Source organism: Leucopleurus acutus (assembly GCF_964270905.1).
Source record: "Leucopleurus acutus genome assembly, chromosome: 11".
NCBI lineage: Eukaryota > Metazoa > Chordata > Mammalia > Artiodactyla > Delphinidae > Leucopleurus > Leucopleurus acutus.
In genome coordinates this window covers 10,494,175-10,508,971 of record NC_139152.1, presented here as the reverse complement: position 1 = coordinate 10,508,971, position 14,797 = coordinate 10,494,175, and the positions used below count along the sequence as shown (strand labels likewise).

The following is a 14,797-nucleotide window of genomic DNA, read 5'->3' as shown; positions in this document are numbered from 1 at the left end:
CAGTTCTGTCAAATTAGGGATCTGGATTTATCCCCTCCTACAATTAAACTTCAGATGAAACGAGAAACTGCCTCTGAGGTCTCCTCCCTGTCTGACCCGGGCTGCCAAACCCCATTCTGAAGTTGCCACTCCTCTGTCTCCTGGAGCAAAACCTCAGGTCCATGACCCTTCCCAGCTTCCCCCTCACCTTTGCCGCTCACCCCCAAAACTGGGGAACACACACTTGTCGTAGACGTAAGGAGGAGGAAAGAAAGGTCAAGTCCACACCCAGTGGGACTGAACCTTGAACTTCAGCTCCCATGTGAAGACGAGAGCGAGCCTGCGACTCTCCCCGTGTCCGGTGTCCACCGCTCACACTGCCACAGCAACAGTCCAAGAGCTGCCACCACACCTTTATTGCATCTCCAGTGAAGAACAGTGAGTAACTTATTTTACAAGGCACGCTCCCCCGTGAGTGGACAATACCCACTTCCAGAACGCGGGGGGTGAACACGGTCTGAGGCGCGAGGGGATGGGAGAAGAATCAGTGCTTGGAGCACTGAGCAGAGCTTAGGGCAACCCAGTGCCCACATTCTCCTGGCAGAGAGAAACTGGGCTTGTCCATGCTGGTGAGGGCTGGAGGGAGATCTCCCGGTGAAGCTCAGGGGGCAGGGAGGTGAGTCTGGGGACCAACGGTGAGTCTGGGAGTGAATTGGCGCTGGGGACCCTGGTTAGGCAGCATCACAGAGGTTAGCAAATTTCGGGTGACTTTTAGCGCCTGCCATCCGGGCGTGAAGGGAGGTGTGGGTAAGTTGGCTTCCAGTGTAGATGTGGGCGGGGTGATGTGAGAGACGGGCCTTTGCTGGTCTGCTCAGATATGAGCTCTGCTCTGAGCCAAGCGATTCTCACAGAATCAGCCCACAGTTGGAAAAGTTGGCTTCTGAGGCTGAATGAGCCAGTGTGTGGTCAGATGACCGGAGCCTGAGTCATGTGTAAGATGGCAGGGACGGTTAAGGGCCACCCTGAGTTGCCCAAGACTCCCACTCGAGAGAAGGAGCCTAACTATGGGACAAAGGAAACAACTACAGTGCTGCTGAGATCTGCGGTCCCGTCGGCCCTCATTAACCCCAGAACAGAAGAATCATGGCTGAAGGCTGCAGGGAGGCGAGGTCTTCCTGTGATGTTCTGTACAGCTTCCTGGGAAGACTCGGGACTCAGCCCGCATCCCACGAACTCCCCGCTGGCTCTGCTGACTCGCTGTGTTCATCCCACCCTTCGGGACGTGTTAACTGTCATCTTTCCTTCCTTCATAGTCACTGTAAGGGCTAACCCGGGACTGGGCCCGCGGAATGGAGAAATCCTTTGGGGAGCTCCGATTCTGAAAAGAAAACACTCATATTGTTCAACCCACTCCACTTCCCGGCCATTTCCACGGCACTCTGCACTCCAACCTGGGCAGGAGTCTAACTTTCCTTCCCTTCCTCTAAGCCCTCCCCTGCCCTGCACTCCAGTCTCCTGTCCTAATCCCACGAGGCAGATTACAGGAAAGTGGACCCGCGATCCTTTCTAGGTGGCATCTAGGGGCCATCAGAGTGGCAACATCATCTATTCCCAAAGGACAAATGCTCCTGGGGTGCTAACACTGCTGATGAGAAAAAGAGAAAGAGCTCATTTACCTGCAGCTGGAAATGGGTGGAGTACGGGGCATAGAATGTGTCACCTGTCTCTTCAGTACCTGAAACAGACAATGCAGATTAGGTAAATGTCAGGGTTCCCTCCTTGACAGCCCCCACCTGTGCTCGCCCCAGTTGAGTTATTTATAAAGCATGATGCTTTATCCCTTTCATTTTCTGTCTCCCTGGGAGACGGTCAGCTTCGTGTGGAGGAGACTGCATCCTCAAGCCCAGGCACAGAGTCAGCCCCAAACTGGTTGAACAAATGAATAACTAGCCCCGTATAATCACTAGGGAAATGCTTTCCAAAACCTCTCCAGAGCCCTCCTCATCCTAGGACCACTCCAAAAGCACATCTGACACCAGTCTTTTCAGACATAGATCTGGCTGGAGGTGTACCTAGAGAGAATCTCACTGGAGATTCACCCACTTCCTTACCTGCCCAAACGGGGGGGGGAAAAGTCACGATTTTCTCTGTGAAGGAATAGAACCTGTGAGTAATTGTTTTCTATGTATTTAGGGGAAATCGGAGGGATTTTTTTTTTTCGCCGCACCACACAGCATGCGGGATGTTAGTTCCCCAACCAGCGATGGAAGCCATGCCCCTTGCAGTGGAAGTACCGAGTCCTAACCACTGGACCACCAGGGAAGTCCAAAATCAGAGGGATTTAAACTCAGGAACTAAACACATACGCTCATCATGAATACGATTTAGGGAATTCCCTGGAGGTCCAGTGGCTAGGACTCGGCGCTTTCACTGTCATGGCCTGGGTTCGATCCCTGGTTGGGGAGCTAAGATCCCACATGCCGCAGGGCACGGCTAAATAAATAAATAAATAAATACAACGTAAAGCGATCCGTTTATTTCCCACCAAATTTACCTGTTCAGTTTACTCAATAAATACCTAAACACCCTCTGTCTGTAAGATATTGTGAGGAATAGAAGCATTAATCAGAATGATTCCTGCCCTGAGGGTGCCGCTGGAGTGTCCGGAATATATGACACCTACACAAATAACTACGCGATGAGACAGACTCTGCTAAGGTCATCTCAAAGGTCTAGAGTTAGGCGGGCGGAGCAAAGACTGAGGGAGACTGGGGAATAGGGACTCTGCAAAAGGGCAAGCATAAGGAGGGACGCGTCAGGCGGAGGACAGACGCTCTTTGAGCCCAGACACGCAGGCAGGAAATTGCAGGGACTTGGTTTGTTTGAACTGAGAGCACAGCTTCAGGGGTGGTGGGTTCAGGCTGTGAAAAGCCTCATCAAGGATTCAGGAAATGCAGTGGGTGCGGGGGCGCCAGTGAGGCGTGTGGGCAGGAAGGCGCAGTGGCCAGAGAAGTATTTTAGGGAGGGGAGGCTGGCAATGGCCAATGGAATGAAGGGAAAGAAGGATTAAAGGAAGGAAGACTAGGGACTTCCCTGGTGGTCCAGTGGGTAAGACCCCAAGCTCGCAATGCAGGGGGCCCAGGTTCCATCCCTGGTTGGGGAACTAGATCCCGCATGCCGCAACTAAAGATCCCACGTGCCGCAGCTAAGACCCTGCACAGCCTAAATAAATTAATGAATTAATGATAAGGGAAGGAAGACTCGTTAGGGACCCATAACACAGAGTGCAAGCATGAGGTGACAGAGTAAGTGTCCACTGGGAATTCACAGGAGGGGGTCGGTGGTACAATCTCCCCTCCGGCCCTCCCCCTCCCTTCGCTCTTTCCACTGCGCAGGAGAGGGGCCAGGGCTGCAGCGAGAAACACCGGCAAGCTTTGCACTGAAGGCTTCAAGAGCAAAGAAATTTACCAGCTGGAGCTACAAACCTGGCCTTGGAGGTCCCTCACTCCTGTCCCATACCCACTCCCCTCCCCCGATTAGACCCAGAGGCTGATGTAAACCCAAGAGATCTATAGTTTCTGGCTATCAGTGCAGGCTGGCTGCTCAGGACTCCAGACAAGAGCGAAACTCCCTCCTGTGGGCCATGGATGGGCGACAAAATGTATCTCTTCAGGCTACATCGAAATCCTCCGTAAATTTATGGAGATTCCCACTGGTTTATGATAAAAGAGCTTTCTCCCCACTCTGTGCTCTGTGGTCACTGCACGGCTGGGTTTTGTGCACTCAGATCTACAAAGCCTCCACATTTCTGGAAGGATTGCCTAGTTGACATGTGTAAAGAACACCATCTCGCCCACTTGTCTCTGGGAATTTATCTAATCAATCTTTTCCCATTCCTTTGTTCCATCTTGTTTTGATTCAGAGAAATCTACATGGTAGAACATACTAGATAAAGACCACCAAGGCCAGCTTCTGGTTCTACTTGTCTCTAACTAGCTGGATGATGTTTTCTTTTTTAAATTTTTATTTGTTTATTTTTTGGCTGCGTTGGGTCTTTGCTGCTGCACGCAGGCTTTCTCTAGTTGCAGCGAGCAGGGGCTACTCTTCGTTGTGGTGTGCGGACTTATTGCGGTGGCTTCCCTTGTTGCGGAGCACGGGCTCTAGGTGCATGGGCTTCTGTAGTTGTGGCACGTGGGCTCTAGAGTGCAGGTTCAGTAGTTGTGACACACAGGCTTAGTTGCTCCGTGGCATGTGGGATCTTCCCAGACCAGGGCTCGAACCCCTGTCCCCTGCATGGGCAGGTGGATTCTTAACCACTGCGCCACCAGGGAGGTCCCTCTAGCTGGATGATTTTAAGTAAGATCTGAGCCTTGGGGACCTTATCTGTTCTATAGGGAGTATGACCTGATAATCTTGCATGCTCCTTACAGTAATAATATCTTATGATTCTCCCCCATTTTCCCACGAGGGATTCTCTACCCAGCCCGGCTCCGTACCTTGAGTGGTTCCCTCTTGAGAATAAGCTATGTTCTCCACACCATAGTTCTGTTTCATGAGCTGAGGTTTACAGAAAGCGTCCTCCACAGGGTAATCCATGGGGTTCCGTTGCCTTGTGAGCAGCTGCAGCTCGGGCGCGATATAAGCCAACAGGAAAACCCAGCCGTTGGCCACCAAGGCTGAACTGAGGATGGTGTCATCCCACTGGGGGCCGGGGGTAGGAACAAAGAGCAGGGTGACCCACGTCACCCAGATGGCGATGGAGAGGAGCATAGTGAGGTAGATGTGGGTCCCGTGTCTCTTCCAGCCAGTGAAGGATCCCCGAAAGGTGAAAGAGGCCGTGACGAAGGTCAGCGTCATCAGGAAGAAGACGTAGATGAGCAGCAGGACAAAGTCCTCGTTGCGCCGAGGAGGAGAAAGCTCGGAGAAGATGTCGACGTTGGTCCTGTTCATGGTGAGGACCACGTACTCGATGGCGATGACATCCTGCACCAGACTGAAGCCCAGGGCCAGGCCCAGCATCGCCAGCATGGAGAGGGGCTGCCTCCCTTGGACCAGCTTCGTCAGGTTGAAGGCGTGAACCAGGAGGCAAGAGAAGCAGAGGGCAAAGAGGATGCCGAAGAGGAAGAAGCGTGTGGGCCCCGTGCTGCCATCCAGGTGGATGATGAAGGCGAAGGGGAGGCCAAAGACCCCCAGCACACCCAGGAGGAAGAGGAACTGGGTGGGGAGCACTTTACGCCTGTTGGAGTCCTGGGCCTTGCAGATGAAAACCAGGAGGGCGATCATGAAGGCCACCGAGGTCACGACGCCCACCGACGCCAAGGCCTCTAAGACGATACCCCAGGCTGCCTTCTTATCGCAGAGCCTGTAGTACCTGGGGTCCAGGTTCGAGCGGCAACCATCGGGGGCAACCATCGTCCTGCAAGAAAGCAAAGTTGCAGGTGGGGGTGAATCTCCCCACCAACTCAGGCACAGAGGACCAAAAACGATTCGGAAACTATCTTGTATATTTAGCCAGGGTTTTGCCCCTGAACTTACAACGTTAGATCAAGCTACTAGCTGTTCTCCACCTCTCATGGCAAATTCTAAAGGCTGATGAAGGGAAGAAACAATCTCATACCTTCCTCCCCGCAATTTAACTATATTAACATTTACCCTGAAGCCAGAGGGCCCAGGGCTCTGATGAGGTGTTTCAAAGTCACATCTCAAAAAATACGTCACAAATAACTTGCCAGGGTTCCTGATATGTTTGGCTAGTGTTTCCTTAGGAATTGGTGAACGTGGAAATATGTAACCGTAAAGTTAACACTTTGGGAATTCCCTGGCGGTCCAGTGGTTAGCACTCAGTGCTCTCACTGGTGGGGTCTGGGTTAGATCCCTGGTCAGGCGGCTAAGATCCCACAAGCAGGGCAGTGTGGCCAAAAAAATTTTAAAGTAAACACTTTAAACATAATTTGTCAGTCTCCAGTTTTTTGCCACCTTGGGCCCAGCCTCAGATATTATTTGTAAGCAACCCATTCTCTCATGGACAAGAGGAGTTATCTGAGCTGTAGATTTCTCTGCGGAAGGCCAGCCTTCCCCTCTCAGCCACTGGGTCCTCTTCTTCAGCTCTGCTGTCACATATTATTTTCCCTTCTTAATTAAGGTTTGTAAGGATGGCTCTGCTAATCCAGAAAAGCAATGGAAGGGGTCTTCCCTGTCATAGGGTTGGCCACGTGTCACGGCTCGTTGGATCTTAATTCCCCAGCTAGGGATCGAACCCATGCCCTCGGCAATGAAAGTGTGGAGTCCTAACCACTGGACCGCCAGGGAATTCCCCAGAGTGAGCTCTTAATTAGCTACCTGTAAGGAGGGATGGCCTGGATGACACAAAAACAGTGGGTGACCCAACAAAAAATATTACCAATAGCTAATGCTCATTTTTACTATGAATCAGAAACCCTTCTAATCACTTCTCATATATATATGCATTAGTTTAATTTGATAGCAATCCTATAAGGTAAAAATGATTATCCCTATTTGACAGATGAGGAAACTGAGGCAGGGAGAGATCAAGTTACTTGCCCAACATCACACAGCCAGGAAATGGCAGACGCAGGATTTGAATCCAGGTTACCTGGCTCTAGGTGAGGATCCCTGGTCTTAACGACTATAGGTGCTACCTCTCCAGGGAGTTCTAACTGGCCTTAGAATGCAATCTGAGATATTCCCTCCCCCTTCCTTCCCTCATCAGATGCCCCATAAACCAGCTATTTGTGGTCCTAATTCTACTCTCTTAGTTCAGCCCCATGAAGGATAGGGGCTTCCAGGTGATAGATGGTCCACAAAGCAGGTAATCTACTCACCCACTCAGGGATAATGAGAAATCGACTTGAGGTAGAGCAGTTTACTTCCTATACATCTGTCCTTAATCTCCCAGATCTGCTGCCTTTTTTCCTTCCACAAGCTCCATGTCAATTTTAGACCCAGCTGATTTCCCAAGCCCCACGAAATCAAATTCCTAGGGATTCAGGGCACACGTCGGAAGATGAGTTGGGAAATGGGAAGGGAAAGGAGTTTGTATATTTCCTCAAAATGGATGATTCTCAAATTCCAAAGCCAGTGTCAGATAAGATGTTGAAATTCAGGACCGCTGTGGTTTTAACAGCTTCTCAACAAAACTATAATTTTTTTCTGAATTATATTACTGTTTATAAGTTTCTATGGCACGATTCTTTTTGATTTGTTGTATACTATTTATGCACATAATCTTTTTTGTTTTCTAGTGTTTCTTTTTCTGATAGGATTGCTCACTCAACAGAGAAATCTTTTGAATTGACTAGAAGACAAATATTGGGGGGATGGGGAGCGGGGGCAGAGTTAGAAGAAGGGAAGGCTCATTGAGACCCCCTCCATAGAAAAGCACACGTGAGAGCTCTTGGCCTCTCCTAGTGCCAAATTGGGAGAAAATGTGCATAAAGAAATCAGCAAGAAGAAGACAGCTAGGATTGAGAAGCAGGAAAAAGCAAAAAATACCCAGAGTCCTGCCTCTTTCCTTATAGCAGAAAAAACAGCTCAGAATTTCTGCACCACATACCCATAAATGCTTATAAACAAGATTTCTCGGGCCCTTCACAGCACTGTAGGGGTGCTGTGATCAACCCAAGACGAAAAAGAACGCCCTCCCCTCCCCTTCCATCCTGTCTCTTCAAAACCAAATCACAAAATATGACACAAATGAACTTATCCATGAGACAGAAACAGACTCACAGACGTAAAGAACAGACTTGTGGTTGCCAAGAGGGAGGGGGTGGGGGAGGGATGGATTGGGAGTTTGGGTTAGCTGATGTAAACTATTATATGTAAAATAGATAAACAAGGTCCTACTGCATAACACAGGGAACTATATTCAATATCCTGTAATAAATCACAATGGAAAAGAATTCTTTTTAAAAAGATCAAGGACTTCCCTGTTGGCACAGTGGTTAAGAATCTGCCTGCCAATGCAGGCGACACGGGTTCGATCCCTGGTCCGGGAAGATCCCACATGCCGCGGAGCAACTAATCCCATGTGCCACAACTACTGAGCCTGCGTTCTAGAGCCCAGAAGCCACAGCTACTGAAACCCGTGCGCCTAGAGCCCGTGGTCCGCAACAAGAGAAGCCCGTGCACTGCAACGAAGACCCAACGCGGTCAAAAATAAATAAATAAATTTATTTAAAAAAAAAAGATCGAATCACAAGACGCAGCGCAGCGAGGTGGGACACATAATGAGCAATTGCTGGCTGACTCTGCATAGCAAACAAGCATCCTCCTCCACGTAGACAGAATTCAAACACCTGCTTCCCCGAAAGATGCAAAACATGGACTTCCCTGGTGGTCCAGTGGGTAGGGTAAGACTCCACTCTCCCAATGCAGGGCTCCAGGGTTCAATCCCTGGTCGAGGAACTGGATCCTACATGCCACAACTAAGAGCCCACATGCAGCAACTAAGAGTTCCCATGCCACCAACGAAGATCCCACGTGCTGCAACTAAGACCCGGCTCAGCCAACATAAATAAATAAATTCTAAAATAATAATAATAAATAAAGATGCAAAATCGTCTCTTCAGTTCAATGAGATAGTTGTGTCCCAGAATTTTTTTATTCCCATAGCCATTAGGAAAAAATGATGTATATGTATATGCCATGTAACACATACATACATATATGAATGACTATTATGTAGATGCAAGAATTTTATATGTGTGGTGTGTTCGAATAAAATAAATAACTTAAATAATTGATGGTTTAAATCCATCTTCCATACTTTGTAATGAAATTTGCCTCTCCAAGCTTAACTTTTTTTTTTTTTTTTTTGGCCACGCTGGGTGGCATTCAGGATCTTAGTTCCCCGACCAGGGATCGAACTCGTGTACCCTGGAGGGGAAGCGCGAAGTCTTAACCACTAGACCTCCAGGGAAGTCCCTGCAAGCTTCACTTTACAATATAGCCATTCATTCAACCAGCACCACTATGGGTCAATCATGTCAATCACTCTTCTAGATGCTCAATGGTAAAGGGGAAAACAGACATCAGACAAGATCCTTGCTGTAGTAGAAGAAATGGACAGACGGACGTAATCTGCCACCACTGCCGCGAACTTCCTGTGGCCTTCCCTGGCCAGGGGTCTGTCACCTGCAGTCCACTCCAGGATAATGACACCCTGGTCATCCCGACTGCATGCAGAGCACAGAGCAAAGAGTGGGTTACGTTCCACCTCCCCAGGGCAGTGCAGAATGAGACACAGGAGGAAAAAGAAAGGCAAATGCACTTCAGATACAGGCAACCCCTGAAATACAAGGCCCCCCAAAGTCTGATACACTTGGCCCTGGGTGGAACCGGACAGGGAGAGGGGACACGTCCCCTTGTCTATGCTGAGGATGCAGAAGAGGAAGAGCTGGGTCTAATTCAAGGGCAGCATCACAGGGGAAGGGACCAGGATCCAGCATCCTCTTCACTCACCACCTCCCCACCTCACTCCCTCTCAGATTAATCATAAGGGCAGTGTCCAGCTGGAAAGGTATTTCTCTCACCTCCCTGCCCTTCCCCAGAAACTCTCCTTCCCCGCCCCTCAGGGCAGTGCTGTTTGTTGACAGGTAGTTGTTATCATAATTACCTGATAATTATAAAGGAATCTGAACTTGATGACTGTCAGTCTTGAGAGACTGATGAGGTTTTCACCTAAAGGAAGGTCCTGGTGCTGCACAGAGGGATGGTAGGGCAGAGACTTCCTGCTCCCAACTTGGACCTCTAGGCCCTTCCCATCTGTGCAGCTGTGCAGGAAGGGTTTGTGTCTTGGGGCCTCCTGGTGCCCACAGACCAGGGTCCGACACTGTAAGCACATAAGGTAAGGGGTCCCTGGAGAAAGAGAACCAGGCATGGCTTTCTTGACGTAAGAGAAGCCATTTTTGGCCTAAGTTGTTTTGTGATCTAAGCCTGGTCACAGTGCTTGCCCATGAACAGGTTTCAGAAATTAATGATCTTTTTTTTTTTTTTAAGATTTTTTCTTTTGGATGTGGACCATTTTTTTAAAGTCTTTATTGAATTTGTTACCATATTGCTTCTGTTTTATGTTTTGGTTCTTTGGCCAGGAGGCATGTGGGATCTTAGCACCCCGACCAGGGATCAAACCCGCACCCACTGCATTGGAAGACGAAGTCTTAACCGCTGGACCACCAGGGAAGCCCCAGCAATTAATGATCTTAAGGGAACAAAAGAATGCAGAAATAAGCAACCGTGATCAGGCAAGAGAAGTACCAACAGCAAAGATAATAGATCAGTTGTAAAGACTCCCAGCTCTGCTCAAAGATTAGCCTGAAGTGCTCAACCACCAGATCAACTGGAGTCTGAGGGGTGATGGTGTTGACCTTTCCTGACCCTCATGACTTCAGTCAACAAAAGCTTGGACTCTGTGGATGCCTGAGCCCCTTCATGGATATGCATGGGGCCTTAGCTTGAAACTTCCCCAATTTTGCCATTTGGGGAGACACTGCTTTGGGCAAGATCGCCGGTGCTCTCCTTACCTGCTACAAGTAATAATAAATCCTTCCTTCTCCAGATCGTTGGCTTGGTTGTGTCTTTTGGTTCAACACTCACTAAGAAGTGAATCCAGTTTTCCAAGTAACACCACGAGCAATTGACAGTGGGTATGTAGAGAAGAACCCCACTTCCCCCAATTTCACCTCCACCTCCCACCCCCAATCGTGCAAGGGAGATGGAGAAACAGTCCCTGAATTACCTTTAAAATGCTTTTTTTAAACTAAAAATAGAAATACCATATGACCCAGCAATCCCGATACTGGGCATATACCCTGAGAAAACCATAATTCAGAAAGAGTCATGTACCACTATGTTCATTGCAGCACTATTTACAATAGCCCGGAGATGGAAACAACCTAAGTGTCTATCAACAGATGAACGGGTAAAGAAGATGAGGCACATGTATACAATGGAATATTACTCAGCCATAAAAAGAAACGAAATTGAGCTATTTGTAGTGAGGTGGATGGATTAGAGTCTGTCATAGAGAGTGAAGTAAGTCAGAAAGAGAAAAACAAATACCATATGCTAACACATATCTATGGAATCTAAAAAAAAAGAAAAATATGGTTATGAAGAACCTAGGGGCAGGACAGGAATAAAGACGCAGACGTAGAGAATGGACTTGAGGACACGGGGAGGGGGAAGGGTAAGCTGGGACGAAGTGAGAGAGTGGCATGGACATATATACAGTACCAAATGTAAAATAGATAGCTAGTGGGAAGCAGCTGCATGACACAGGGATATCAGCTCGGTGCTTTGTGACCACCTAGAGGGGTGGGATAGGGAGGATGGGAGGGAGAGAGACGCAAGAGGGAGGGGATATGGGGATATATGTATAGCTGACTCACTTTGTTATAAAGCAGAAACTAACACACCATTGTAAAGCAATTATACTCCAATAAAGATGTTAAAAAAAGAATAAATTTTACCAAGATAAAAAATTAAACATGAAAAAAAAGATGTTTAAAAAAACACTCTTTTTAATGTTTGTTTTTATTATAGAAAATTTCAAGCATACTCAAAAACAAAGAGAATAGTATAATGAAGGCCCATCATTTGGTTTCAAAACTTACCACTATTTGGCCAGTTTTCCTTCATCTACATCCTCATCCCACTCACTAGATCATTCTTAATCTAGTGAGAAATCCCAGACATCATTGTATTCATATATGCTTCAGTATGTGTCTCTAAAAGATAAAACCCTTTTAAACTTAACCTCACTTTAAAAATTAACGATGGGGCTTCCCTGGTGGCGCAGTGGTTGGGAGTCCGCCTGCCGATGCAGTGGACACGGGTTCGTGCCCCGGTCCGGGAAGATCCCACATGTTCCGGAGCGGCTGGGCCCGTGAGCCATGGCCGCTGAGCCTGCGCGTCCGGAGCCTGTGCTCCGCAACGGGAGAGGCCACAACAGTGAGAGGCCCGTGTACCGCAAAATAAATTAAAAAATAAATTAAAAATTAACGATGACCCTTTAATATCAAATATCCAGTTAGGGTTCATAGTTCTCAGTTCTCTCAAACGGTTTTTTTTAAAACTTCTGAGAAAGTAATTTTTTATCTGAGTGACTAATTTTTTTGGAATTATCCTTCCTACTTCACCTCTCCTCCACCCTCTTCCACTTAATTCACCCTCCTCCACCCCTTCCCCAGCATGACAGCGATTTTGCAACGGGTCTGAAGTGTCCTAAGCACTTTGAATTTTGTCAGAGAGAAATCAAACTCACCAAACGCACTCACAAGCAGGTCTGCACTAAGGAGGCGCTGGGTCACATAGAGAATGGCCCAGATGAGCCACCAGGAAGGTGGCTGGGGACGAAGGACAGGGTTCTGAGAAGCTGAGGTCTTCTAGCAAGCAGGGTTTGAGGAAGAAAAGGGAAGCATCAGCATTTAGGATTAGAAACCGCCAGGAGCTAAAGCAACAGCCTCAGAGAAGAACCTAAGGGCTGGAGCAGAAGGAGAAAATGAAATGGAACTGGTGGTCATATGGACATCATATGACCAGAGTCATAACCAGATTCTGGTCCGGTTATGTCTGCTCATAACCAGAGTCAAGGGCAGACAGACCTATGGGAATTCCCCGGTGGTCCAATGCTTAGGACTCTGCGCCCTCACTGCCGTGGCCCGGGTTCAATCCCTGGTCGAGGAACTAAGATCCCACGAGTTGCGAGGCACAGCAAAGACAAAAAAGGGCAGAGAGACCTAGGGTCCAACCAAGAAGGGACTTGCTCCTACAAAGACCAAACGGGGGCAGCCCTGGCCGCGGCTGGGCTCCTGTCTAAGTGGCCCCAGGTGTCTTCTCTAGCGTGGATTCTGAGCAAAGCAGAGACAGTAAGCAGAGGGATTTACTGGAATCCAGTCATTCACTCCCCCTCACTTCCCTGATTGACTAAACCCTGCACTCTGGAGGCAGACGGTGAGGTTTCAGCGTGTGCAGCCTCTGGCCTGAGACACGAGAAAGGACTTTGAGTCATGAGGGTGAGACCCTCTTCACTCATTACAGCAGCTGAGCCAACTACCGCCGTCCAATAATCCACCAACACCCACAACCAAGACCCTGACATCCCTCAGCACCGCCTTAAGCCCTTTTCAGGTGAGCCCAGGCGTGACAGAAAGGCTAAAAAAACAAAAACGAAGGAGGGAGGAAAGGGAGAGGGAAAGGAGAAAGAAGAACCAGAACCCGGGGCTGAGGGGGAGGGGAGGACAGGGAAGGAGGCAGTCGCTGCGCTCAATTCCCAGCCCTGTGACTCCGCCCCTTTAGGAGAGAGGGGTTTCAGCGGCCTCTGTGTGCGGACACCGTCTCCTGGAACCTCCATCCTCTCCAAAGCAGGGCTGGGTGCTGAACGAGGGGGTCTGAGCCCACGTCCAGTTCCTCTGTTCATCCCTCCGGGGAACTCCTTGTAGACAATTTCCAAATCACTTTCTCCCTCCCCCTCATCCTCCTTCCTGCCCCATTTCCTGTCATTAAAAGAATATGTGCTGCAAACTCCTAACCAAACCCCAGACCAGGGCTGGAGGTGAGCTTGAAGGGTCTGAGTAGGGGCAGGGCTCAAGACGCAGGGTGAACGCTCACCTGCCAGACAGAGCCACAGGGATGCTAGAGCAGGATTGGTCCTAGACTGGCCTTGACACACAGCACTGACTGGGATGCAGGGACAAATTCCAGCATGTGAAGTGCCTCTCAGCTTCTCCTTTGCAACCTCTGAGACTCCTCTTTCCCCAGAGAGGTGGGGAGGTGTCTGGAGTTACTTACGTCCAGACCTAGTAGGTTTTCGAACTGACTGTATGCGGCCCACCCCAGATTACCTGAGCAGGAATTACCCGCGACCCTGAATCTTGCCCAGAGCTGCTCTTATGTTCCTCCTTATGAGATCTGTCTCCTTCTGTCATCTAAAAAGAAGAAGACGATACATGTATAACTGATTCACTTTGCTGCACACCTGAAACTAACACAACACTGTAAATCAACTATATCCAATAAAAAAATATTTTTAATAAAAAGAAATAAAGAAGAGGACGATACTGACCTCTTAGGACAACTGCCTGGGGAATGATACCAAATAACTCAAGTGTTTGTTAAAGCTGGGCCTTCACACCATCCCAAGCCAGGCAAATTGGCAATTTTCTAGCATTTTAATTTTCTCTCTGTTCTTGGAATTGCCACATTCAATCAGTAGTAATAACAATAGTCACAATACAAGTATGATTAAAACTAATGACAACTACTGTCACATACTGAGTCCTCTTATGAGCCAGGCTCGCCGCTGAGTGTTTATATGTTTTTCTATGTGTGTTCACTCATTGACATGCTTTTATATCTATTTTCTTATTTAATATTCCTACAACCCATTTTACAGGTGATAAGACTGACTCTTGGAGAGATGAAGTTACACATCCAGTGTGAATTAGTTAGGAAGAATATCCCTTTATGAGTAGTCTTAATTAGAATTTAATCTTTTGTTTCATCTCTAAATCACTATTATGCTCTCTGAAGCTTTTCTCCCTGACTCCAGCTTCACTCTATTTTTTTTTTTTTTTTGAAATTGAAGTATAGTTGATTTACAATACTGTGTTAGGTCCTGGTGTACAGCAAAGTGATTCAGTTATACAGTTATATTCAGTTATACATATGTATATATTCTTTTCCATTATGGTTTATTACAGGATATTGAATATAGTTCCCTGTGCTATACAATAGGACCCTGTTGTTTATCCATTCTCTGTATAATAGTTTGCATCTGCTAACCCCAAACTCCCAATCC

The 14,797-nt window shown here is 48.0% G+C and overlaps 1 protein-coding gene across 1 annotated transcript; it reads right to left on the bottom strand.

Moving 5' to 3' along the window:
* Positions 1-392: 392 nt before the first annotated feature.
* GPRC5A (G protein-coupled receptor class C group 5 member A) lies at positions 393-5,391 on the bottom strand (the record flags this gene model as incomplete). The annotated part of the gene is made up of 3 exons (XM_082850664.1): positions 393-1,357; positions 1,656-1,714; positions 4,476-5,391. 3 exons carry the CDS (start codon positions 5,389-5,391, stop codon positions 1,265-1,267), a joined length of 1,068 nt encoding a protein of 355 aa, XP_082706790.1. The 3' UTR covers positions 393-1,264.
* Positions 5,392-14,797: the final 9,406 nt, after the last annotated feature.